Source organism: Perca flavescens, chromosome 2 (assembly GCF_004354835.1).
Source record: "Perca flavescens isolate YP-PL-M2 chromosome 2, PFLA_1.0, whole genome shotgun sequence".
In the NCBI taxonomy this organism is placed as follows: Eukaryota; Metazoa; Chordata; class Actinopteri; order Perciformes; family Percidae; genus Perca; species Perca flavescens.
This window is the reverse complement of record NC_041332.1, coordinates 11,210,827-11,238,110: the sequence shown is the minus strand read 5'-3', so window position 1 is coordinate 11,238,110 and position 27,284 is coordinate 11,210,827. Positions and strand designations below refer to the sequence as shown.

Sequence of the window (27,284 nt, the reverse complement as noted above, 5' to 3'; positions counted from 1 at the left end):
TCGAGGCTCGTCCTGAAATGCAAAGCAGTGATGTCTAAACTTGCTTTGAATAAGCTGAAGTCATGTGACTGATGAGGTTTTTGTATCCGTCTACTGCTTCTTCTCAACCTGCAGCTGGTTGGAACTGGTCTCAACCACAACGTCCTCTGTTGCTCGGTTGTAAAAGCACATCCTCGGGGCGGCCTCTAGCTCACCCAGTAAGAGTCCGACCTGCGGTCATCCCCCATCTCTCTCCCACCTTTCCGGTCTATCCACTGGCACTATCTAATAAAAGAGAAAAAATGCCCCAAAAAATAATCTTAAAAAAAAAAAGGTACATCCTGCACAGAGGTCCAATTACAGAGTGAGTCCTTTAACACCTTCGGGTCTCATAAAACCTTTTGTGCGCTTTACTTTTGATTGGCTTTGATTTCCTTTCTGCATGTGTTTTATTCTCTCATCAACATGGCATCATGACTTTGCGTAAATATACACGCCACTTTCATAAAGCAAAATGGCGTGTTATTGTACGCATTTTCAGCTATCCACGTGTATGCCTACGCTGTATACAGCCGATGTAAACATACCCACCACGTGGCGTGTTATCGCGAGAACGCGATGTACTATCGCGAGAACAACGTCACACGCCTGTAAAAAATTATCACACTTTATTCCCATATTGGAACAGCACAGTGTGTAGCATTACTGGTAGTAATTCTACATGGAGGGATTTTAGTGTGGCTGTCTGACACTGGAGGTGAATCGTGGGAAAAAAACAATGTTGAATTGAAAAATGTCTCAAGAGGCAGAAGTCTGTGCCTAAAAGTCTGTGGTTTTATTAACCAAAAAATCTCAAGGAAACAGAGGAGAACAAAAGTCACATGGGAATTAACAAATAGAAAATACATTGAATAGAATTAAAACCACAAAGTCTCACAGGAAGCTGCTACCAACAACAACTTCCCCACCGTCTATGTGGCTATATATACCCCTTCTGGCCCCACCCTAACTGGACTTAACCACTGCATAGGAATTAGGTAAACCAGAGAGGGACATTTCCATTTCCACCTGATCCTAACAGGAGCAAAGCAAGCAATTGCATGCCAACAAAATTTCAAGGTGGGCTACTATTCCTGAAACCTTTCCCCTAGGATGAATCTTATGATCCCCAACCCTTAACTGTAGCCAACCGGATCTGGTCACACAGAAAGAGAGTTTAAAGAAGTCTCTAAACTGCTCTGAGGAAGAGGAAGAGATGACCGGGCACTCCCCGACCCTTTCCTCTTCAGCCCTTCATACAATCGCAATTAGGAAACATCACTCTAAGGGAAATTGTGTTTGATCCTACACCTGTAATCATGTTAACTTCCCTTTTTGTTTGACCAGGCGGAGTTCTTCACGACACTGGAAGAGATTTATGTCTGGTTCCTCGTTCACAGAGTTGGATTACAAAATTGCCACAACAATTGCCAAGGTTAGCACTGCACAGACAAGCATAAGCCTTATTCTTCCTTCCATATCTTATGGATTAAATTAGAAATAAATTGAGTAACTGATGGCTCCACCCTGTGTTGGCCTGATGTGAAAAGGTATAGAAGGAACCAACAACAAATATTTCATCAGTTTGCTGAGTTGATTCTATTTAAAAGTATGCATAAACACTACACAGCCACTACACATTACACTCAGATGTATTTCACTCTAAAGACATGGACTTTAGTCTGTGGACAGGGGTGTCCAAATACTTCTGACTACATAGGGTATGTTGAGTAGCAGTGAATGAGAGCTTGGACTGTACACACTCTACTTCTTTCTTTATAGCACCCCCATTTGGCTGAAACTGGAATTGCAGCAGGGTTCACCATTTGGACCACAGATATCAGTATGCGAGTAAATTACTCACAGTGCAGGAGACAAAAACAAATACAAGATTTTTAGAGATTTGTTTTTAAATATTATTTTAATACTTTTCTTAAAAAAAAAAGATGTTGTACTCCATAATCTGAACAAGATAAATCTATTGACCTCAATGCCTCACTCGCCAACATACCAACAGGTTGATCTGGGTAAAATCAATCAAGATAAAAATAGCAAAGGGAAAAGAAAACAAAATAAACTCAAAACAATCAAATATGAAAAAGGGAAAAGAAATGAATGAAACATAAAAAAAAAAAGCGATTATAGAATCAAAAACACAGGGCTGAAGCTTGGGTGAGGAGGATGGAGGCAGGGAGGGGAGCGAGGATGTGAGGGTTTCGGAGGAAGTGGTGCTGTGAGGTTGCTAGGTCTTGATGGTTGCTGGGGAAGAGCACTGTGGATCGCTTCAAAACACAAGTGACGAAAAAAACAGAGTGATGAAAAAAAAAATAAACTTTACCTTTAAAAAAAACAGCAATTAAAAAAATTAATTTGGGGATGAAATGTTTATACAAATCAAAAGCATTTGTGCTGAAACGATTCAATTAATTGATTGACAAATACTTAATCTAAAAAAAAATTCTGATGATCACAATTCTTAAGTGTTTCATCAAACATAAATTGCCATACATTTGCTTCTTTTAGCACCTCAGATTTGAGGATTTGCTACTTTTATCTGTTGAAAATCCTAAATTGTATATGATAAAACTTGAATATTGTTTGGTATCAGAATGCAGTTGCTGATTACTTGCGGCCCCTAACGGTCGGTTTAGAGGGAAGTTCGGTACCCAGCCCTACCAACAACTACTTTAAACCTGTTGGAAGGATTGCGAAATGTCCAACAATGGTGCAACAGGCCTGTAGCAATCGAGATTTGATTTAACAATACAAGTTTCATTCTAGGTGTAGCTCATGAAAAGGGAAAACAAGTACAGACAACATAAGAACTGTATATACAAGCTTGGCTGGTTAGATTAGTACCATTTAGTTGTCACAAACATAATCACAACCTGTCATAATGTACATATTAACACCTTTGCTATTAAAAGGGAAGCTTGTGAGGCGACAAAAACTTGAAATTGTTAAACTTTTAACGCCAGTCCATATTACATCCCAGGGTTCAACGTTAAGGTCAATTTTTACTGCCGACTATACAAATTTGAAAAAACAAATGTCAAAAGCGTAAAAAATTTAATTAAATAAAAAACATTGAAAAAAAAACGTCTAACTTAGAGAGAAAAAAAACTAAGTGTAGAACTTAGAACTTATGTGGACAGTGGCTGACCTTCTTGTAGATGTAGCAGTTTGTGAACATTGTGTTGAAGTCTTGGATACACTCATGGGCATTCCAGTAGTAGTGGTTCTCCAAACGTTTTTTTATCGTGCCCATGTCCATAGGTATCTTGATGATCTTGTAATAGTCCTTAAGTGAGACGGAGAGCAGGTAGAAAGTATTTGATTAGTATCTTGTCAGGGCGAAAGTAAATGAAGAATGTGAGAAAAGACACAATGTATGTGTATGCAGTTTTTAAACTCATTCTCTGTCATCAGTTCAAAATACACAATTCATGTCAACTGTGTAATTTGTCACTTGTAGCACATATCAGAGGTGCAGTAGCCTGGCACTCTGGTCTATATTTTTCTTGTTATCAAGAAATCGCATAAAAACACCAAAATCAACAATGAAAGTACTGTCTGGTTAGCCAAGACCTGATACAGTTCATTATGGTGCTATAGACCTTAATTGTTGTAAAAAAGACAACAAAAAAACTACGGGCCACACCATTAAACTGGCTGACATGTTGGTTTATTGTAATGAACATGGGTTTATTTTTAAGTTAAGTCCACATACGTTGTCCTGCCGACAATACTTACTAGTGCAGCAAATCTATGGATGAAAACAGTCCCCAATAAATACAGTAGTTACTGTTTGAGTAGCGTTTGCTAAAAACTACAGTGCCCAGTTGTTGTATGAAAGTATTTAGCCTTTTCAAAAGTATCGTATTTGTAAATGGGCTTGGGGTTGAGAACGACACACATGCTGGAGAAATTGTAAAGTATTGAGAGACAGCGCATATTTATTTTGGTCTTTTCATGGGATTTGTTGACAACGAAAAAGGTAAAACATTGAAATATCCTTTAATAGGATCACACAGCATATAAAGCATAATATAGATCTGTCTATAGTGCTGGTTTGGACGTTATTTTACTTTCACATTCTTCCTCTGAAAAGCCAAACTCTGCAGCAATGACAATGGACTGCACGAAGAATAACGGTGCGTTCTTTTTGTCTTGTAATCGCGACTAGTAGTTCAAGTGTGACGTCCCAATCGTGTCAAAAAACGAATAACCACGGGATGTTGCGTTATTTTTGTCACACAATATTACGAGTCTGAGAAAAGATGTATTTAACATTTAGGATTCTATTCACCCAGTTATTGACATATTGCACAAATATATTTCACAATTTGATACATGAAAATTACATTTTGATTAACGTTAGGCTACTGCCCTGCTTTCTGCTCAAGACTCGGCTTAAAGCCATTGTTTTCATATAGCAACCGAGCGTCTCTAGCCAATTTCAGCTGCACAAGCTACAAAATAACTAATCAGGCGGTATTTAACTCATAAGACTGTAGGGACATGCCTATAGGTAGCAGTATACAGTGCTATGTGTACGACTTCATTTGGTTACAACAAAGACAAAAGTGCTTACAATTGTAGAAAACCACAATGTTTACTACGTGTGATGCATGAAGTAGCCATCTTTGAAAGTGAACTCGGGGTCCTCTGAGTTCAGAAGACTTGACGAGTCATATATACGACCTTGGTGGCGTTATTTTTGCAACTTCCGGTTCGTAACTCCGGAAAACGACTCGTAAATCGACTTCGGTGGACAAAAAGAACGCACCATTAGCTGTAGTCAAATGAATAAATAATAGAGACTAACTGCAGAGAGTGCAGGTTTTAAACATTCAGTATACTTGACATTCCTGACCTGTCGCGTGGCAGTCGCGACACTAGCTGCAGTCTTCTCCTGAACAGCGCTAATGAGGAAAGGCTAACGACTTTGCTATTTCTATGGACTAGAAGAAGAAAAAGGTAAACAATGGCAGAACTGGCAGCAGCATTGACTTCAATGTTTTGATGACGGATCAAGCCTTTCGTTCACCATAAAATAACTCATCTTAACCCAGTAAGTTTACAAGAGAGACTTGCAGTCACTCTGAGAGAACTGGCATCTGGATCCCCTCAAACACGTCCATCCTTCCCGTTTTGTTGTGCGCCGCCGGAGTGCACAACCTCTGGTCGCACACTTTAAATCCTGGTGCGCCACATTGTCAGGCGACAGCCTCCAGTCCGTCTCCCATCGAAGAGGTGGGTTACACTGACTGAGCCGACGGTTTGAGCAGATAGGACCTGGCAGGGGCAGGTGGGACCGGGGGGACCCCCCTCAGAGCATTACACTCTGTACACTACTCTGTACTCCATACTCTGTATTACACTCGCTCGACTCTCTGGAAGGACAGTCATCAAAAGCATCATCACCACTGGCACTACTACTGTTAACCATTACAGTGCTCGTTAGTGAAGCCAACTAGGGACGTCACAAGAAAAGATACTTGCGATACCTTTTGATTCTAAAATGACAAAACACCGAAGATGCCCATTTTTTTGAAGCACCGTAAGCACCATAAGCGCCGATGCCAGTGTTGTTAGCATCGGAGCTGCGCCTCTTCTGGAACCGATGGGGGTAGTATACGCTTCAGAGTGTTCCAGTCAATACTTACATTCAGAAGTAGGAGGTCACGAACAAGTTGAACTACACATGGCATAGAGAGCCGAAGTCACGCCCTTCTACTTCCGGTCCACGGGACCTATCTTTCGAAAAAAATATGAACGAGAGTCAATGGAGAGATAATAATTATCGTTTATATTATATGTCTGTGTGTATCGTACCGGGGATGTAACGTTACTCAAATGAGCATGAGGATCTCGCTTGTTCTTTTGCTTATCTGCTGAAAACACTTCACTGGGTAAAACACATCAGGTAAGATAACATTACATGTGATGTGGAACAGAGCTAAGCTAGCTAGCTAGCGAGCAAATTCAGCATCAAGCTAGGTGATGTAAATTGTGCACTATGACCATTAATTGCACTTTATTATGTTGTTCTATGCTGCTTTGCAATGTTTTGTATGTCTTATGACATTTTTCAAATATTTTAAAAAAGAAATTCATGTTTCAAGTTCATGGAATCTTAGAAAATCCCTTTTTTTTTACCGTGGTATCGAAATTGGCATCGAGAATCGTGTTATTTTACCGGTATTGGCACCGACTACTGAAGTTTGGGTATCTCTTTTGGTAACTGATTTAAATTTCTCAAGATATAAACCACAGTCAGCCTCATTATTACAACTCAAACCTGAAACCAACCCACTACCACATGGACATGGATCCTTCATCCACTCTATCTCCATGTCAGTGTCAATGTAGGGCTGGGCAACAGATCAATATTATATCGATATGAGGCTAGATATAGTCTTAAATTTTGGATATCATAATATTGTGGTCTGACACAAGTGTTGTCTTTTCCTGGTTTTAAAAAGGCATACAGTAAAATTGTCAATTTCTGAACTTACCAGACTTACTAGCAGTTTTATTATTTGCCTTTACCCACTTAGTTATTGTATTCACATTAATTGTGACTATTTATCAAAACTCATTATTTTGTGAAAGCACCAATAGTCAACATTACAATATCGCCATTGATGTATTTGGTCAAAAACTTCCTGATATTTGATTTGTTTTCCATATCACCTAGCTCTACTTCAATGGCATTGGCATGTGAGAGGGAGATAACTTGGAAAGGTAGATCCCCCCCATGAAAAACACACCATCTCATCTTTCGGTTAGGATGCACTATTCTTTTCACAACTTTAGGCTAAATAGGGAAACATCCATTAATGTTGGCAGAAGATAATTTTTCAGATTCTTAAATGTTAGTGTTTATTTTGATGTAGGCTGATAGCTTTAAAACAATAACATATCAATAACATCTACCATCCCAATTCTATTCCAAATAAATCAAATGACTTGAGCTCTGAGTTACAGTTGTCAGAAAAACATCTGTAACAGCACATTAGTTCTGAAACAGCTTAAACACTTTCAACACCTAAACACCAACTACAAAGCAGCTGAACAAATTTATCTACATAAGCTGATTTTATTCTATTCAGTACAATGCTAGAAGTATCAGCTGCTGTCCATCTGGCATTGGCAATTCATTCCATGTTTGGAATTTCACTCTCTTTGATCAACATTTTAGAACCATTTTAAACAGTGGACCGGAGACAAGGCAGAGTCTACGATGTAGGTACCTTGCCGCACAGGATCTCCTTGAAGGTCCTTCTCATGTCAGTGTCCCTGAAGGAGTAGATGATGGGGTTGAAGAAGGAGTTGCTCTCAGCCAGGACCAAGAAGTACTTCTCGAAGCGCAGCACCTCACACACTTCACAGCCCAGACCGTCGAGCAGCAGGATGACCAGACCGGGCGTCCAGCATAACACAAAACAGCCTGGAGGGAGAGGGAGATCATGGGTACATAAGGTCATTAGAAATCTTGTAATAACATTGGAAATACAAAATAAAAGGCGTAGCTAGTAGCAGATAAAATAGGAGGAAAGATAATTATTATAGCTGTAAAGAATGTGAAGAAATTGGGGGAGAAAGGGAATGTACTGTAAATCCCATCGACACCCATGCTAGTTGGAGCCAGTTACCTCCAGGATCTGGGCTAAGCTAGGCTAGTGGTGGGTGCACCAGACAGACGTACGACACGCACGGAGATGAGAAAGGTATATATGGACTTATCCAACTCTGTGGGATACAGTGAATAAGCTCCCAATAAGTATGTGTGTTCCTTTAAAAAGGTCCTATGACATGGTGCTGTTTGGATGCTTTTATATAGACCTTAGTGGTCCCCTAATAACGTATCTGACGTCTCTTTTATATAGACCTTAGTGGTCCCCTAATACCGTATCTGACGTCTCTTTTATATAGGCCTTAGTGGTCCCCTAATACTGTATATGAAGTCTCTTTTATATAGGCCTTAGTGGTCCCCTAATACTGTATCTGAAGTCTCTTTTATATAGGCCTTAGTGGTCCCCTAATACTGTATCTGAAGTCTCTTTTATATAGACCTTCGTGGTCCCCTAATACTGTATCTGAAGTCTCTTTCCCAAAATTCAGCCTTGGTGCAGAATTACAGCCACCAGAGCCAGTCCCACAATGAGCTTTCCTTAGTATGTGCCATTTCTGTGTCTGTAGCTATTGAGGAGGAGAGAGAGGGGGGTGGCCTTGACCAACTGCCACTTCGCTCGTTTGAAAGCCATGATGACTCTCTCATGGGTGGGCCAAATTCTCTGGGTGGGAAAAGCAGAGAAAAGGGAGGTAATCTTGCTTCTTATGACCTCATAAGGAGCAGATTCCAGATCGGCCCATCTGAGCTTTCATTTTCTCAAAGGCAGAGCAGGATACCCAGGGCTCGGTTTACACCTATCACCATTTCTAGCCACTGGGGGACCATAGGCAGGCTGGGGGAATGCATATTAATGTTAAAAAACCTCAAAGTGACATTTTCATGCCATGGGACCTTTAAGGAGCTTTACAGGGTCAGGCTACAAATGTTGACTGAACTGGTGTGTGTGCTTCCTCACCCAGGATCATGGAGACGGTCTTCATCAGGTTGAACACTGTCTCTTTGTGTCTCATCTGGGTGGTGTGCTGTGACATCTGCTTGCTTGTGTGTCTCACGTAGACAAAGATCCGTGTGTAGACAGCCACCATGATGAAGAAGGTAAGCAGGTTAAGAACCCCCCAGAACACCAGGTAGCTGCGGCTGAACAACGGCGCCATGGTGGAGCAGTTCTCCAGGTCGCACAGGCAGTGCCAGCCCATGGTAGGAACCAGGCCCATGACGATGGCCACCAGCCAGATGCACATTATGATGATGAAAACACACCGGGTGCTCATCTTACTGTGCAGCTGTATATTGAAGATGGTTTGGTGACGCTCCACGGCCACGGCCATCAGGTTGAGGACGGAAGCTATCAGGCTGGTGTCGATCAGCCCCTGTCGCACAAACCACTGATGCTGAGACAGCTTAATGGTCCACGGACCGGTATGAAACATCAAGTGGAGGTAGGAGACACCTGGAAGAGGAAAGTGGGGGTTTAACAAATAAAAAAAGAACTACAGGATAATCCACACTATTACATATTGGGTTGTATTCAAGGCGTAGTTTGCATTTACGGATTGTTTTCCTACCTACCAAGGCTGAGAAAAAAAATCACGACATTCTAAATGTCCCATTCAGTTTCCATTGTCATGCACCCACAGCTATGGCTGCAGAAACAATGTCATTCCAAGTAACAGTATTGATATTAGGATATCATATAGTTATGAAAATATTTAAGAAAACACAACCAAAGTGTCTGAAGAAAAAGTAACCTTCAGCATTAAAAAGGTGCATTTCATAAAATCAATTTGAATAAATCTAATTTTCTGATGAACAACAGACAGGAGACATCAGCTATTAGTGACACAATACCAACCCAAATACAATTTACATATTTGGGCATCACCATTCACGCATTGCTACAGTGAGTTGTCCATGACAACTATGAATTAGAGCTGGGCGATTTGTTTCCCTAAAAAAATCTGCGATTGTTTTATAAAAAACTCGATTTACAATTCGATTCCCCCCCTTCCATTTAAAACAAAATAACTGCGAACTGTAAATATATTTAAAAAATATATATTTATTGTATTTAATTAAAGTGCATCAACATAAACAAAATTGCAAAGGCAAACCCTTTCTCTAAGTGAAAAGTCACTGTGCAGTGTGCAACAAAGATTGTTAAACATCCAAATTATTTATACTGTATTTGGAAAAAAAAAAAAAAAAAAAAAAAAAATTAAAAAAATATCGATTTTTTGAAAATATGAATCGATTTGACTTACCAACTCGATTTTTAAATCAAATCGATTTTTTTCCCAGCCCTACTATGAATCTATACTAAGTAGTGTTCAAAGGGATCGAGCCAATTGGTCTGCGCTGCAGACATTGCTACGGTCCAGGATTGCTGTGGTTAAAATGAACATGGTTCCTTGTGCGAATTCCTTAGTTACAATGATCCCCTTACCCCCACCAATACATTTCTGGAAGAAACTTGATACCGTAATTCAGCAGTATATTTGGAATAATAAACAACCCAGGCTAAAATACTCTACCCTGCAACGTACCGCAAACATGGGAGGCCTGGCACTCCCTAACCTTAAAGTGTACCACAGAGCCTTTCAGCTACGGGCCCTCAGAGTGAAGATGGACCCCTCATCTACAGTCCCATGGAGAGAAATAGAGCAAAACATCACTGGAAGTTTAAGACTGCAAGACCTTGCCTTCACAAGTGTGCGTCCAAAAAAAGTGAATGCTAACCTATGGCCCTATTATCACCAACACATTGACCAACTTTAAACAGGTGGAGGAGCAACTAGGCTACACCAATAAGTGGCATTTGAACACCCCAATTTGGCACAACATACACTTAATGTCTGGTAACAAACCTTTTGTTTATAACCAGTGGAGTGACAGAGGTATTTATACTCTAGTACAGTTATTCAATGATGAAGGTACTGTATGTTAAGTTTTGAAGACCTGAGAGCTAGCTTTGAGGTCCCTAGGACATCCTTCTTCCTTTATCTTCACTTAAGATCAGCCCTAACATGTTAGAGAGTACCATATATATGATCCACCAAGATGGCGCCGCAGAATGGTGACACGGTGTGTTGGTGCGCTCCGTTTTGTTTTGTGTTTTAACTTTGTTTCTTGCGATGGTACCCGTATCTCATTCACCAGTGAAGAGCTCGTGAACTTCAGGGGAACAACACCATCGGACTTATTTCCCACTTTTCTTCTCCCTTCACTGGAAATTTTGGACATTCTGGTCAAAGGTGCGCTCACCTTTGCTCATGCAGCGAAACGCCGGAGGAGAGGGAAACGGGCCAGTGTGCTTGTGCGTCTCCGCCAGCGAGGATTACGCACACCATTACCGGGAATATTCCTCTCCAACGTGCGCTCACTGCCCAACAAACTGGAGGAACTACAACTGCTGTTGGTTAGAAAAAGGGACTTTTCTTCATCTGCCGTTTTGTGCTTCACGGAGACATGGCTCTGTGGATTAATACCGGACTCTGAGCTGCAGCTGGCAGGCTTCCAACTCTACAGAGCGGACAGAGACTCGGTCCTCTCCGGCAAAACTAAAGGTGGAGGAATCGGTTTCTACATCAATAGCGGTTGGTGCAACGACGTGACAGTGATCCAGCAGCATTGTTCTCCAAACCTGGAATATTTCATAACAAAACTGTAGGCCTTTTTATTCACCCCATGAGTTTGCGTCATTCATTCTGATCGGTGTCTACATCTCACCGCAGGTCAACGTGCAGGACGCGCAGCGCATGCTTGCCGATCAGATTCTGTGCGTGGAGCGGACCAACCCGGAGTCCCTAGTTATTGTCCTTTGTGACTTTCATAAAGGGAACCTCACTCACCAACTCCCTAAATATAGACAATATATTAAATGCCCGACCAGAGAGGAGAACATTCTGGATCACTGTTACACCACAGTCAGGGATGCTTATCACACCGTCCCCCGTGCTGCACTTGGACACTCTGACCACGTCATGGTCCACCTGATCCCCACCTACAGGCAGAAACTAAAGCTCTGCAAACCTGTTGTGAGGACATCAAGGAAGTGGACCAGTGAGGCTGTGGAGGATCTCCAGTCGTGTTTGGATTCTACTGACTGGGATGTGTTCAGGACTGCTACCAACAGTCTGTATGAGTACACAGAGGCTGTGACGTCATACATCAGCTTCTGTGAAGACTGCTGTGTTCCATCAAGCACCAGGGTGAGTTACAACAATGACAAACCCTGGTTCACAGCCAAACTCAGTAGGTTAAGGCTGGCTAAGGAAGACTCGTTCAAGAGTGGGGACAAAGACAGATTTAAAGAGTCAAAGTACAAGTTTAGCAAGGCGGTGAAGGAGGCTAAACGACGGTACTCTGAGAAACTCCAAAACCAGTTCTCAGCTAATGACTCTGCGACTGTCTGGAAAGGACTTAGGCAGATCACCAACTATAAGCCTAAAACCCCCCCACTCCTTCAATGACAGACACCTAGCCAACGACCTGAACGAGTTCTACTGTCGATTTGAAAGACAAAAGGTCAGTCCTGACACCATCCCCCACAACACCTCCCTACAGCTACAGCCACTGTGCATCACCTCCACCTCCCTCACCTCAGCAGGGTCCTGGGCCCCCCCACCAATGCCCTCCTTAAAAAGGTCTCCACCTCCAACCCCCTACCCACCTCAGTAACGACTCTCTCCATCCACGAGAGGGATGTCAACAGACTCTTTAGGAGACAGAATCCCAGGAAAGCTGCTGGACCGGATGCTGTCTCCCCATCAAGCTTGAAGCACTGCGCTGATCAGCTGTCTCCATTGTTCACAGACATTTTTAACACCTCACTGGAGACATGTCACGTGCCAGCCTGTTTCAAGACCTCAACAATCATCCCTGTCCCCAAGAACCCAAGGACCACAGGACTTAATGACTTCAGACCCGTCGCCCTGACCTCTGTGGTTATGAAGTCCTTTGAGCGCCTTGTGCTTTCACACCTCAAAGCCATCACCGACCCCCTCCTGGACCCCCTGCAGTTTGCCTACAGAGCCAACAGGTCTGTAGACGATGCAGTAAACCTGGCCCTACACTACATCCTCCGGCACCTGGACTCTGCAGGAACCTACGCCAGGATCCTGTTTTTGGACTTCAGCTCTGCCTTCAACACCATCATCCCGGCTCTGCTCCAGGAGAAGCTCTCCCAGGATCACTGACTTCCTGTCTGACAGGAAGCAGCATGTCAAGCTGGGGAAAGACGTCTCCAACTCACAGACCATCAGCACCGGATCCCCTCAGGGCTGTGTTCTTTCGCCTCTGCTCTTCTCCTTGTACACCAACAACTGCACCTCCAGTCACAAGTCCGTCAAGCTTCTGAAGTTCGCGGACGACACCTCTGTCATCGGACTCATCTCTGATGGAGACGAGGCCGCCTACAGGTCGGAGGCTGACCACCTGGTGAAGTGGTGCAACCAAAACAATCTAGATCTCAACGCTCTAAAGACAGTGGAGATGGTTGTGGACTTCCGGAAGAACCCAGCCCCACCTGCCCCCATCACCCTCTGTGGCTCCACAATTGACACTGTGGAGTCTTTCCGCTTCCTGGGAACTACCATCTCCCAAGACCTCAAGTGGGAGCTGAACATCAGTCCCTCGTCAAGAAAGCACAACAGAGGATGTACTTCCTGCGGCAGCTGAAGAAATTCAATCTGCCAAAGACAATGATGGTGCACTTCTACACAGCCATCATTGAGTCCATCCTCACATCCTCCATCACCATCTGGTACGCTGCTGCCACTGCCAAGGACAAGGGCAGACTGCAGCGTGTCATTCGGTCTGCAGAGAAGGTGATGGCTGCAATCTGCCGCCGCTCCAGGACCTTTACGCCACCAGGACTCTGAAGCGTGCTGGAAAGATTGTGGCTGACCCCTCCCACCCCGGACACAAACTCTTTGAGCCACTCCCCTCTGGCAGGAGGCTGAGGTCCATCAGGACCAAAACCTCACGCCACATGAACAGCTTTTTCCCCTCCGCCACTAGCCTTATTAACAAGGCCCGGAAACCACCCAACCATTTATGCTAAACTGATGCAAGTATCCGTAGGAGAACTCCCAATAGTAAAGCAAGGAGGAACATAATTAATTGGGAAACATTTCCCACTGTTCCAAGAACCCAAATCACCAGCAGATCCACTTGAACATATTTCATAGGAGATATTGGACGCCTCAGAAGAGATACATCTCTAAAGCCATTCCTACTCCCTATTTGCACATTCTGCCAACCTGAAAAACTGGAACTTTCCTGCACATGGTCTGGGAGTATGAGTTGCATATATGCATGAGGTGCATAATAGCGGATGTGACAGGATGTCGACTTCCTACTGACCTGATTTTTTGTTACTTAATGACGACTCTAAATTACACCTACTTGGAAGACAGAAGAAAATTTGGCTAGCCGGATCAATTGCAATCAAAGTTGATCTTTAAAAAAAAAAAAAAAAAAAAAAAAAAAAAAAGGTGCATTTCCCTACTAAAGAGATAAGCAGGTCCTGACCTCTTGAAGGCATATGATGCGAGTTAAAGACCCACAGACATAGTTTCTTATGTAATCCTGTGCATCTGCGGCATCTTCACATGTCTTTGTAGATTAATCATCATCACTGTGTGAAGGAATGAATGGCCCACCCATGAGCACTGAAACTATAAAATATCAGATGTGACAATGCAGTTTAAATTAGGCCTGTATATATATGCTGTACTGTATATTTAAATAATGTGTAGTACTAGTAGTTACAACAACAACATAGTAGCATATAAAGTAAAACAATTGTACCTGCGAAGAGGTCAGCCAGAGCCAAGTTACCCAGCAGGTAATAGATGGGATAGTGAAAGCGTCTGTTTTTAAAAATGGCGCCCATGACCAAAAGGTTGGAAAAGATGACAATGAAGCAGACCGTCATGCCCAGACTGACAATCACATAGTCATGGCTGCGCCAGTGGTCGCTGATGTTCTTGCCACTCTTCTCATAGAAAAAATCAACGGTCCGGTTGTAGTAGCATCCCTCGATGTCATCTGTGTTTGTATCCATGTTGAGATAGACGGTGGATGTGGGATCAGAGAAGACCTGGAGTGGACGGAGAGGCGAGCAGCGTTGCAGACAAGAAGCACAGGGGAAGGTCTAGGGCGCCATTCAGACTCTCCCTCTCTGGTGTGATGGAAATCGGCATGCCATCAGCTGGACAGATGGAGGACTGGAAGGATCCAGGCTGAAGTCTGAGGTCTTCACTGTACGGCTGTCTGGGACTCCACTGGTCTTCAACCTGTGGAAGTTTAAAACAATATGTGAATTTAAATGTGTGTGCATGCTGATAATACAGTGGTGCGCATATGTTTATGAACCCATGTTAAAAGGTTGACTAAAAAGAGGAAAACATTTTTTGGAAAATTATCTTAATGCCTTAATTAAATTGAAAAATTCCAACCTTTAAGGACAGCAATTTTCTTTGTGAATGAATAATGGATCGTAAATAAATAAATGTTCTTCCTTAAAATACAGGGGGCATAAGTAAGTATTATGTTAAATTCCCATAGAGGCAGGCAGATTTTTATTTTTAAAAGGCTAGTTATTTCATGGATCCAGGAGACTATGCTTTCTGATAAAAGTTCCCTTGGCCTTTGGAATTAAAATAGCCCCACATCATCACATACCCTTCACCATACCTAGAGATTGGTATGGTTTTATTTCAGTTAGCCTAATAGCTGGTTTGATTTGCAATATTTTTTTCAATTAAGGCATTAAGATCAATTTCCAAAAGATGATTTTTTTATTCCTCTTTTTAGTCAACTTTATCATGGGTTCATAAACTTATGAGCACCACTGTAGCTGTAACACAGTAGAAAAACCAGCCAATCAGCCCACAGTGCAGAGGTCCAGAAAAGTCATAGACATTAATTTACCATTTACTTGACATGAAAACTAATCTATTTCTCAATCTATTCATTTATCAGAAAAAAACCTAACACCCTTTGGTTCTAGCTTTTTAAATATTAGAACTTTTAGTTTTCTTACAATATATTTTAGTCTTACTGGTCAGACATATTGTGACAACTTGGAAGATCTCACCAGTTTGCATCAGCTGTTCCAATCCAACGGGACCTCCCCTTTCAAAACTGACGCATTCTTATGTCCCGGTGCGCGCCAGTGGGAAAAGTGCACTTCCGTACATAAGATTGGAGTGGAACGAGACGGACGGAAGGTGGGTCGTCGGAGCTATAGCTCAGTTGCGCAGCAGTTAAATAGAAGGTCGTCTTAAAGGTGCACTATGAGTTCCTGCGTGGTTTCAGCGCCCCCTGAACACACTGTGAAAAAGCCCGGTCTCAGGAGACAACACAGGGGTCGTAAACGTCAAACAAACACTAGAGGCACAGGCTGTGCACCTAAATACAACAAACTCCCGCTGGATTGCTGTAGTGGCTGGCTGCTAGCTGGCTGGGGTCCGACTGTGGATGTTGTCAGCTCTCATCCCGACTGAAGCCTTGCAGCGGCGGGAGAGTGAGGCAGACAGACAGGGGAGTGCTAGCTGGCTTGATTACCATTAGATTAGTCGTCTATCTATACAGCGAACGTTACTGATGAATTCGTGGGTTAGCCCAGATTTTTTAACCATGGTCAAAACAATCATCCTGAAAATAATTGAGCATGTTGAACAATGTCATAATCTTATGTTACTAGGGCTGCACGATTCAGAAAATGTCACAATTTGATTCAATATAGATTTTTAGGCTCAAGCTTCGATTCAAAATAGATTCTCGATAAAAAAAAAAAAAAAAAAAAACATACAAGAGCCGCTTTCCAACCAAGTAGTTACAGGAACGTAGTTATAGGAAAAATCCACTTCTAAGCAGATCTACTAACTACTCTCCTCCAAAACAGTTTTACCATTTGCATTCGCACTGGCCAAGTGGCCATAGGGGACTATAGGAGGGGTAAGGGGGTGATGCAAGCACAGCAACGGTCTTTATAGCGTTAAAATCAGAAAACAAATACACCAAAAAAGTATGAACTAAATCTAATGTATATAGCATATTTGTCATAATTTAAACAAGTTTCCCGAAGAGAAACGGGTATCTCTCTCTCCCCTGCCTTTGCCTGCTGCGTTGTTGGCGTGTGTGTGTGTGTGTGTGTGTGTGTGTGTGTGTGTGTGTGTGTGTGTGTGTGTGTGTGTGTGTGTGTGTGTGTGTGTGTGTGTGCGCATGCGATGGCCGGACAGCGTTGTCAAGCCAGGGCGCGTGTGGAGTTTAACTCCGAAAAGACAGTTAACCACAGGTTCCCGTTAATCTTATGCTGGACATGCGTTGTGATATTTAAACAAACAAACCGTCAACATTTCCATTTTCCATGTTTTTTTTTTGTTTTTTTTTAAATCAAGAATCGTTTTTTAATCAAATCGATTTTGAATCGAATCGTGACATTTTCTGAATCGTGCACCCCTAGTAACATAAGATTACGACATGTTCAACACGCTCAGTTGTTTTTAGGATGATTGTTTTGACCATGGTTAACAAATCTGGGCTAACCCACGAATTCATCAGTAACGTTCACTGTATAGATAGACGACTAATCGAATGGTAATTAAGCCAGCTAGCACTCCCCTGTCTGTCTACCTCACTCACCCGGCGCTGCAAGGCTTCAGTCGGGATGAGAGCTGACAACATCCACAGTCAGACCCGCGTTTTTTGTTGTCAATTTTTGAATGTCAAACTCCGCTTATGGCTACAGGGGAGAACAAATTAAGCTTACCTTTTATGGTATACGTGCAGTTTAGTGTCCCTAATTCCCCATACAATGTCCTTAATTAATTGTGAACCTGCTAAACCACCTGTGCTACCCTAACCTGTCTCAAATAAGACCCTCGTCAGTGTTTGGAAAATAATTTGGGACACTAAACTGCACGTAGCCTAAGCCACCTGTTATTGTGTCTGTGAACTCACTTAGCAGGTAAATCGAGGTCAGCGGTCCTCGTCGAGTTGAGAGACAATGTGCTGTCGTAGGCTACCTAAAGTCACCTCCTCTTGCACACTTTCAGCGCCTTTTGAGCACAACGTGGAAAAAAAATGCGACAAAAATAGTTTTCTTTTCTTTGCACAAATTTGATGGATAGTCTCCGTCACCTGCGTGTGGACTTCTCCCTTGCTTCCGTTAGTTAGAGGTTGTTACCTGTTCGGAGTGATTTGCGCTGAGTCCCAGGAGAAGCACAAAGGGTGCGGCACGATCCTCCGCTGCCGTCTCTCTCTTTGACAAAGAAGCGGGTTGCTGCTCCTGCCAACCTGTGCGCATGGTACCCGCCCCCCAGCTGCCCCTCTGTTGGCTGACGAGAAAGAGCAGCCAATGGTAGTGGAGCTGAAGAGTGATTGACGTGTGGGCAGGACTCGAGTTGTTGAGGCGGGTTTATTTGATTTTGATAGTGGTGGGAGGTGAATAAGTGATGCCCAATGTTAGCTGCAATTTAGGACTATGTTTCCCTATATACTAGGCTACTGGAATATTATGGATGAACCACATGAATATGACATATTCATGATATTTTAAGGTGGGCTACTATTACTGAACCCATTCTCCTAGGACACACGTGTCAAACTCAAGGCCCAAAGGCCAAATCCAGCCCCTCGCAGGTTTTGATCCGGCCCGCATTTCAATTTAGGTTCACAATAAATTTAGGCCCACCTAGTTTTTGTCGCTTTTTCCAAAGTTTTTGGTGCTTTTATTTTATTTTTACATTTTTTGTGCTTTTTTTGACATTTTTGACGCCTTTTACGGTGGTTTATGCACTTTTTTCAAGATTTAGGCACTGTGTTTTCACGTTTTGGATGCTTTACTCAATGTTCTGCCACTTTTTCGTTAGTTTTTGATGCTTTTTACGATGTTTTTGTCACTTTTTCAGACAATTTCGACGCTTTTTTTCGACCTTTTCCCAACTTTTCTTCTCTTAAATAAACACATTAATAATCTCTACATGTCTGGCCCTTGATGTGATTCTCATTTTCCAGTCTGGCCCTCAGGGAAACTGAGTTTGACACCCCTGCCCTAGGATGAATCTTATGATCCCCGACCCTTAACTATAGCCAACAGTATCTGGTCACACAGAAAGAGAGTTGAGGAAGAGGAAGGAAGGGGGGTCGGCGAGGGCCCAGTCATCTAATCCTACTTAATTTTTTGTAAAGATTTTATGTCCTTAGTTATTCATGTTAAAACTTCCTATTGTTTGACTTACTGTACTCTCTTATTTTATTCATGTGAAGCACATTAACTTAATCTTTTAAAAAGTAGGCCTACTATGCAAATAAAACTATTATGTCAGAGAAGCCAACTCCATCACCACTTTTAAATCAAAACTTTTCTTTTTTCCAAACATTATGGACCATTATTATGACTTCCTCTATCTTTTCTTTTTACCCATGTAGCACTTTTTATTTCACTTTTATGTACATATATACCCGCAATGATTTCAAATGTATTTTTTTATTTTTTTTAATCCCAACTTTTACTGAATTCCCTGTTGTACAGTGTTTTGAGACCATGTCTTATGGTGATAGTATCTCATGCACAGGCCTACAAAGATCACCTGTTGCAATATAAAAACACCCTTACTGTTACCAGAACATCTTACTATTCTAACATTATAAACTCTGGGAAAAACAATTCTAAGCTCCTCTTCTCCACCGTAAACCGGCTAATTAAGCCCCCTAACAGCGTCTTTTCTGACCCCTCACTGGAACTTTGCAACAAGCTTCTAAACTTCTTTCATGCAAAAATTCAAGACATTCATCAGCATCTACTTAATATTCCTAGTACTCCAGTCCATAACGTGTCCTACACAACTATCTTACAGGACCCTGCCTATACTACCTCTTTCTCAAACTTCACCTTGGCTACGGAGAACCTGATTGCTGAGCTTGTCTGTAAATCAAAAGCATCCACTTCCTAATTAGACCTCCTGGCTACCAGTCTTCTCAAAGCATGCCTGCCTTCCACATCTCCCTTACTCACTGCTATAGTTAACTCTTCCCTCTCCACTGGCATTGTACAGCCCACTCTTAAGATTGCTGCTGTCACTCCCATCCTCAAAAAGCCCAATGCTGATCCTGGTGATTTGAACAACTTCCGTCCCATCTCCAACCTTCCATTTGTCTCCAAGATACTGGAGCGGGTCGTGGCAAATCGATTACATCAACATCTCAACTACAATAACCTGTATGAACTTTTCCAGTTTGTTTTCTGCGCTAAACACAGCATTGGTGAAAATCACTAAGGACCTACTCTGTGCAGCTGACTCCGGCCTACTGTCCATCCTCATCTTACTCGACCCGAGTGCTGCCTTTGACACCATCTCACATCCCCTCCTCATTGAACGTCTGACCAACATTTGTATCACGGGGGGTGCACTCTCCTGGTTTTGTTCTTACCTCACGGATCGTCAACAGTTTGTACAACTCTATAAATCAGCTGGAGCGACTGTGCCACAGGGTGTCCCCCAGGGTTCAGTGCTTGGTCCTCTCCTCTTCATTATATACCTCCTTCCCCCGGGCAAGATCATGAGACACCACAAAATACACTTCCACTGCTACGCTGATGACACCCAGCTCTACCTCTCCACTAAACCTTCTTCTCCCCTTCCTCCCACCTTACTCAGCAACTGTCTCCAAGACATTCAAAACTGGATGAACACAAAATTTCTGAAGTCCTGGGGCCTGTTTCACAAAAGCAGAATATATAAATACAGGATAACTGATAAAGCGAGGCTTGACCTAGTCTAATCTGTGCATCCTGTCTTGGTGCGTATCACAAAGGCCAAGCCAGGCTGAGGAGGAGCGACTAGGTCGAGCCAGGCTGAACTAATTCAGATAGATGCGCGTCCACGGATTTCCTCAAAAGACCGCAAGGTCGATCACAGATTTACTGATGCCAAAATGGAGAATACGCATTGTACATAGGCTACTTTATACAGAGTGAGCAGCAGCTTCTTGTGGAAGTATGATGACGTGAAACACATTATTTGAATAAAAAGAAAATAACACAGTTGCTGTACTGAAACAGCGAGAGAAAGCGTAGCAGACGATCACGGACCGACTGAATGCGTAAGCAGCCTAAATATATAGGCTACATTAACTGACCACTGCTCTGAATGGAAACCGTCATAATCATTCCATTCAATGATTAGGCTACTAATCATTTGCACAAATTAACAATTGTACTCTTTGTCTTAAAAGTGAGCAGAAGATAATGTTACTCAGGAAATTTACCATGAAGATCCATTTTCTATAACGCTAGAATATGAAGCGTAAATATCTCTTTCACTAAAATATTAATTTCCTAAGTCATATTAACTTCCACTAGGCCTACTCGCTTTTAATGCAAAGTGTACAGGTGTTCGTTTTTGCAAATGACAAGTGACACATTGAATGGTTTCATTTAAGAGCAGTAGTTCATAAATGTATATTTTTAGACTATCATTTAGTCTGTCCGCTATTATCTGTCACGCTTTTTCTCGCGTTTTTTTATTTTTTTTATAGAGGACGAGTTTTTCTTCTCTACATATTATATGCCTTGCTCCCTGGTATATATGGACATAGAAAATAAAGACACTGAAGAAATTGGACTGTAAAATCTAGAAACTATAAAGATAATAAAGTGATAAATTCCATGCACACTATAAACATGAATGGAACAGAGTATATTCATCAGTTATTTCCCCCCAGGCAAAATATAAGGTCAAAAACCATTAAGGTGTCCTCTCCCTGTTGTTACATGAATGTACAGTAGCCTACATCACTAGATAGTTACTGGTCCAGTGAACTAAGTCTATAATTTGGGAGTATTGTACAGTTAGGATATGTTCTTAAAATTGTACATTCCTCCCAAATTATAGTCCCAGTTTACTGGACAACACAAATTGTGTGCTAAGAATGCCAAATACAATGCACATGGAAGCAGAACAAACATGATCCTTATTGTTAAAGAATAAAAAAAGAAATTATAAACTAAAATAATTTAAGGTGCATTGGGGAACTATAGAAATGTACAGCATTGTATGTATTGCCCTTAGTAACAGACTTCAGTTAAAACTCATTTGAAAGTTTATCAGCCTTTTCTAATTATCTCAACAACTGCCATAATATATTCATCAAACTTCTTACCACAATATGAACAGCAGTCTTCATACAGCAATATAACAGTAACAATAACAAATTTATAATTATAAAAAAAATAATGGTCACAACTTTAAATAATAACAGTACATAAATGAACAGCAATATGCACCTGTTGTATTTTAATCCAGGCTGATAACAAAAGGGTAAAACCACTGCTGGGTGATCAGAAAAGGTTCCAGGATTAACTAAATCCTGGCTGTTAGCCTGGTCAGGACCAGGCTAGCTGCACAGAATAAATCTCCATGGTGATTTATGTGCCTCTGCTTTCGTGAAACCGAGTCAAGGCTAAATTCATCCAGGATAACCAGGAAATCCCGGTTTAATCCCTTATTTTGGTTTTGTGAAACAGGCCCCTGCTCATTGGCTCCAAATCCACTCTTTCAAAACAGCATTACTTCAACATTACCACAGATGAGATCTTGGTCCCTCTGTCAACTCAAGTCAAAAGCCTCGGTGTCATTCTGGACAGTTCCCTTTCATTCGAATCCGAGATTAAAGCAATTACCCGGACTTCCGTTTTTTTCACCTCCGCAACATCTCCAGGCTCTGACCCTCGCTGTCACAATCCAGCACTGAAACCCTAATTCATGCCCTCGTCACGTCGCGTCTGGACTATGGGCAACTCCCTTCTCACCGGTAAAGCTTACAAACAGACTCCAATTCGTTCAGAACTCTGCTGCTAGACTCCTCTCTGGTACCAGATCATCTGAGCACATCACACCTATCCTTGTCAACCTACACTGGCTCTCTGTGCACTACCGTATTGAATTCAAGACCCTCCTCATCACCTATAAAGCACTCCATAATCTCGCACCCACCTACGTTACCGACCTCCTAACAGGCTAGGTCCCTTCTCGCTCCCTCCGCTCTTCCTCGTCTGGTCTCCTTGTCACCCCCACATTCCGCATCTCCACCATGGGGGCCAGGGCCTTCAGCTGCTCTGCACCAAGACTCTGGAATGCCCTCCCCTCCCGCATTCGACAGGCAGACAGTCAATTCATTTAAAGACCTATCTTTTTAAGAAAGCTTTTAATCTTTAAGTCTTCATAGTACTGCATCGCCATAGAAACCCTCCCAACACTTTTTTTACTGCTTTTTTTGACATTTCTTTGCACTTTTCAGATGTTGCCTATTTTGTTAAATGCATTTCTTTGAAGCTAATGTATTCTATTGTATTTTCTCCTTTTATGCCCTCTTAAATATGTAAGATGTTCTTGAGTATTTAGAAAGGTGTCCATCAAATAAAATGTATTATTATTGCACTTGAAATAAAATTGAAATTATTATTATACAATTCTCAAGTATCTATTACAGTATTGGCTGGCCACCAACAACAAATGTTTATTTGTAGATCAGTTTGCTGAGTTGATTCTGGGGCTTGGCGATATGGAGAAAATCAAATATCACGATATTTTTTACCAAATACCTCAATATCGATACTGCAACGATATTGTAGTGTTGACGATTGGTGCTTTCACAAAATATTTATACAATGAGATTTTTGATGAAAAATCATCAGTATTATGGATATAATAACTAAGTGGGCAAAGGCAAATAATAGAATAGCTACAACAGTCTGGTAAGTTGATAAAATGACATCACTTTACTGTAATGCAGCCTCTAAAACCAGGAAATATATCCAAAATCTAAGACGATATCTAGTCTCATATCACGATATTAATATAATATCGATATATTGCCCAACTCTAGTTGATTATATTTAAAAGTATGCATAAACACTACACAGCCACTACACATTACACTCAGATGTGATATTTGATGTATTTCACTCCAAAGACATGGACTTTAGTCTGTGGACAGGGGTGTCCAAATACTTCTGACTACATAGGGTATGTTGAGTAGCAGTGAATGAGAGCTTAGACTGTACACACTCTACTTCTTTCTTTATACCAGACCTTTCTTAATCACCATTTGGACCACAGATATCAGTATGCGAGTAAATTACTCACAGTGCAGGAGACAAAAACAAATACAAGATTTTTAGAGATTTGTTTTTAAATATTATTTTAATACTTTTCTTAAAAAAAAAGATGTTGTACTCCATAATCTGAACAAGATGAATCTATTGACCTCAATGCCTCACTCGCCAACATACCAACAGGTTGATCTGGGTAAAATCAATCAAGATAAAAATAGCAAAGGGAAAAGAAAACAAAATAAACTCAAAACAATCAAATATGAAAAGGGAAAAGAAATGAATGAAACAAAACAAAAAACAAAAAAGCGATTATAGAATCGAAAACACTCACAGATCTCTGAGCCAACCTACGGAAACCGGGAAAACCTCCCGCTTCCAGAAAAACACAATGGCACACAACATCCCAAAAACAGTTAAAAATTAAAACTAAAAGACAGGAAGACAAACAAGAAGCTATTACACAGAGTGTAGAAGCTGTGAGGAAGATAGTGGTGGACGAGATGGCTAAAAAAAAAAAGACTAAAAACATGTACATGATAAAAGGTAAAGAGTGAAGTGCAGCTACAGAATGATGGGGCCTAAGTAGTGACATACAATGATTTAGGAACCACTTTTTCAAACTATTACAGAGCATACTGCTGCATAACTTGAGATTTAAAAAGGGATAAATGAAAATTAAATAGCAATAAAATCATAGCCTTTAATATAAAGTGAAAAGAAGATGCATTTTACATGTAAAAAATGTGAATGAACTTTCAGCACTCAATAGATTGGTTTTGGCATAGAGTCGAGAAAACAAAACAGAAAAGGTATGAGAGAGAGAATAAGACTGACGAAACAATCCTCTCAACAGAATCATAAAAAAGGTTTTTTTTCTTCTTTACAGTAAATTCTACAAAATCAAAACCAGAGCTCTAGGATGAACACAGAGACGAGCTTTGCTCCCCAAAATCCAAATTCCTCTCATGTTCTTTTTCGTTGACTTTTCGTCGTATATAATATATATCCATGTATCTATTTATATATATAATATGTATAATTTGTAGGGTATGATTGTTAGTTTACAGGCCAGAGCGCTAAGGCAAAGGACACACTCTGAAACTTTTAAAATGCCATCGTTTCCTCCTCATCGCCCCTCCGGATGTTCAACAGAGCGAGCATCGCTGAAGCCTCCACCTCTCCAATTAGTGAGTGAAGAGAGAGAATTAGAAGGAAGTGAAGGGAGGAAAGAGGTCTTAGAAAAGTGTGTGAATGTGGCCGGGGTGTTGCGTTCCCACTGCGTCCTGAGAAAACAACTGACTCTCAGATGACCGCTGAACCTGACAAACTAGACTACACCAGCCCACCCCTCCCAGTTAAAACCCAACTTAAAATAAAAAAGAGACAATATAAGGAGAGGAAAAAAAAACTAAAAAGTGATCTGCCCGTTTGAAATTTGTTCACCCGTTCCTTTAAAACCCTCTTCTCCTCTCTCAGACATTAGAGAATAAGGTTTTTGTTAATTTCACGTAATTTCTTAAATTAAATCCTCCTCTTCACTGTCATTATTTTTTTTATAAATGTAAAAGTTCTGTCCGCTCCTTTTCTTCTTCTGCCTTCCTTGTTTCCCTCGAGGGAGCCGACTATTTCATTCCCCGTCGCCTGGGAGACCCAGAACCAACAACCATAAACACCAAGCCAGACACCAAAACGTATCTGAGATTGGAGGAAAAGAGGGTTGCTTATTTAAATTTGACTTCCCCCCTCTCATTCACATGACACAAGCCAGCTGTTTCAACTACTGAGAGAAAGGGACAGTTACTATCAAGTCTGTGTGTGTGTGTGTGTGTGTGCGCGCGCATCTGTGTGAGCAGCGACCATGTGTATCAGAGCATTGTAGTTTATATATGCATGTTTGTAAATTTGCTTGTGTGTGTGTGTGTGTGTGTGTGTGTGTGTGTGTGTGTGTGTGTGTGTGTGTGTGTGTATAGCTTCTTCTCCTGCTCCTATCATCTGCTTTTTCTATCTCAAAACAAATTCTCTTCAAAAATGGCCATCAGGTCGCTCTGGAAGTTGATGTCAATGGTGTCGGCCATCTGCAGCAGAGGAGAGAGAACGAGCATTAAAGACAGTTCTTAAAAATCAATCAACTTTTTTAAACAATACTTTTTAAAACAGTTTTGTGCGTACCGCCTCTCTCCTGCGCCTCTCCTGCTCGCGGCGGCGCGCCATCTCCCTCTGGTCGAGAGTGTTTTGTGCAGCGGAGGAGGAGGGCGGGGGCGGAGCCTGTGGCTGAGTGGGCGGGGCCTGTGGGGAGTGAGTGGGCGGGGTGGAAGCCGGAGGTGTGGGAGCAAGCGGGGACTGCTGCTCCTGGCGCCGGCGGGCATCTTCTTGCCCTCGACGAGCCTGCTCCACGGGGGTGTCGTCGTCGTCACGGTTACTACATAAAAAAATAAATAAAAGTAAGATGGCTGGCTGCAGCTGGTAAATAGCATGATGATAATGACACATTATTAAACCCAACCAATGCTGGACTCGGCTTGCTTTTATTATTTTCTAGTAACATTCAAGTCCCGGAGTTGATTATCATTCTGTACTGAAATGAATGGAAAGCAATGGCTGCTTGGAAGGTAGGAAAAACATATTTAAAAATCTACGGTATTCTTTTAAAGGTCCCATGGCATGAACATTTCACTTTGAGGTTTTTTAACATTAATATGAGTTCCCCCAGCCTGCCTATCGTCCCCAATTGGCTTGAAATGGTGATAGGTGTAAACCGAGCCCTGGGTATCCTGCTCTGCCTTTGAGAAAATGAAAGCTCAGATGGGCCAATCAGGAATCTTCTCCTTATGAGGTCATAAGGAGTAAGGTTACCTCCCCTTTCTCTGCTTTGCCCGCCCAGAGAATTTGGCCCACCCATGAGAGAGAGACATCATGGCTTTCAAACAAGCAAAGTGGCAGTTGGTCAAGGCCACCCCCCCCCCTCTCTCCTCCTCAATAGCTACAGACACAGAAATGGTACATCCTAAGAAAAGCTCATTGTGGGACTGGCTTTAGTGGCTGTAATTCTGCACCAAGGCTGAATTATGGGAAAGAGACTTCAGATACAGTATTAGGGGACCACTAAGGTCTATAGAAAAGCATCCAAAGAGCACCATGTCATCGGACCTTTAAGAAAATGGATGAAGGTCTAGAACAATAACTCTGGTATGCTTCTTAAATCTTTGATCATTTCTCATCAAGTCGCTGGAAGATAGTAACTGATGCTGCGGACTTCTGCTTCCCAGATTACAACCTACCGGAGCTTTTCTTGCTCTCTCCTGGCCTGTTCGGCCTGTGCTTTCAGCTGTCTCTCTCTCTCCTCCTTCTCTCTGGCGGCCCGTCTGAACTGTTCGAAGCTGTCACTGGAGGAGCGCACGGAGGAGGCCGGCGTGGACTGGGACCTCTGAGCCAGGCTGGCCCAGGAACCCATGTTCTTTAACTTCACATCCTGGGAGAAGTCGAGGACAAAGGGGGTAG

The 27,284-nt window shown here is 42.0% G+C and overlaps 2 protein-coding genes across 6 annotated transcripts in view; both read right to left on the bottom strand.

The window, feature by feature from the left end:
• Nucleotides 1-1,972: 1,972 nt before the first annotated feature.
• On the bottom strand, nucleotides 1,973-17,966 carry LOC114561978 (lysophosphatidic acid receptor 2). Of its 5 annotated transcripts, XM_028588177.1 has the most exons (7): nucleotides 17,856-17,966; nucleotides 14,471-14,958; nucleotides 8,616-9,110; nucleotides 7,278-7,474; nucleotides 5,688-5,774; nucleotides 3,182-3,319; nucleotides 1,973-2,300 (listed from the first exon to the last, which is right to left on the bottom strand). In XM_028588177.1, the coding sequence occupies exons 2-5, from the start codon at nucleotides 14,724-14,726 to the stop codon at nucleotides 5,745-5,747; spliced, it is 978 nt and encodes a 325-aa protein (XP_028443978.1). In that variant the 5' UTR covers nucleotides 14,727-14,958; nucleotides 17,856-17,966; the 3' UTR covers nucleotides 1,973-2,300; nucleotides 3,182-3,319; nucleotides 5,688-5,744. The 5 variants fall into 5 exon arrangements, with proteins under 5 accessions (XP_028443978.1, XP_028443988.1, XP_028444005.1 ...); XM_028588187.1 differs by having other exon boundaries at nucleotides 1,973-3,319; nucleotides 17,810-17,966; XM_028588204.1 differs by having other exon boundaries at nucleotides 1,973-3,319; nucleotides 5,688-5,778.
• A 5,889-nt stretch (nucleotides 17,967-23,855) lies between these two features.
• LOC114561972 (bromodomain-containing protein 4-like) overlaps nucleotides 23,856-27,284 on the bottom strand; it is a 29,083-nt gene continuing 25,654 nt past the window's right edge. Inside the window, 3 exon segments of the mRNA XM_028588156.1 lie at nucleotides 23,856-25,861; nucleotides 25,956-26,205; nucleotides 27,065-27,255. Of these exon segments, the coding sequence (XP_028443957.1) occupies nucleotides 25,793-25,861; nucleotides 25,956-26,205; nucleotides 27,065-27,255 (510 nt within the window). The 3' untranslated portion in view covers nucleotides 23,856-25,792.

Coding starts and splice junctions, on each gene's coding strand:
- LOC114561978 (XM_028588187.1), bottom strand. CDS start 14,726: ATGGATACAAACACAGATGACATCGAGGGATGCTACTACAACCGGACC. Junction 7,475..8,615: donor GACCGTCTCCATGATCCTGG/GTGAGGAAGCAC, acceptor CTCTCCCTCCAG/GCTGTTTTGTGTTATGCTGG. Junction 5,775..7,277: donor AGGAGATCCTGTGCGGCAAG/GTACCTACATCG, acceptor TTCGAAAGATAG/GTCCCGTGGACCGGAAGTAG.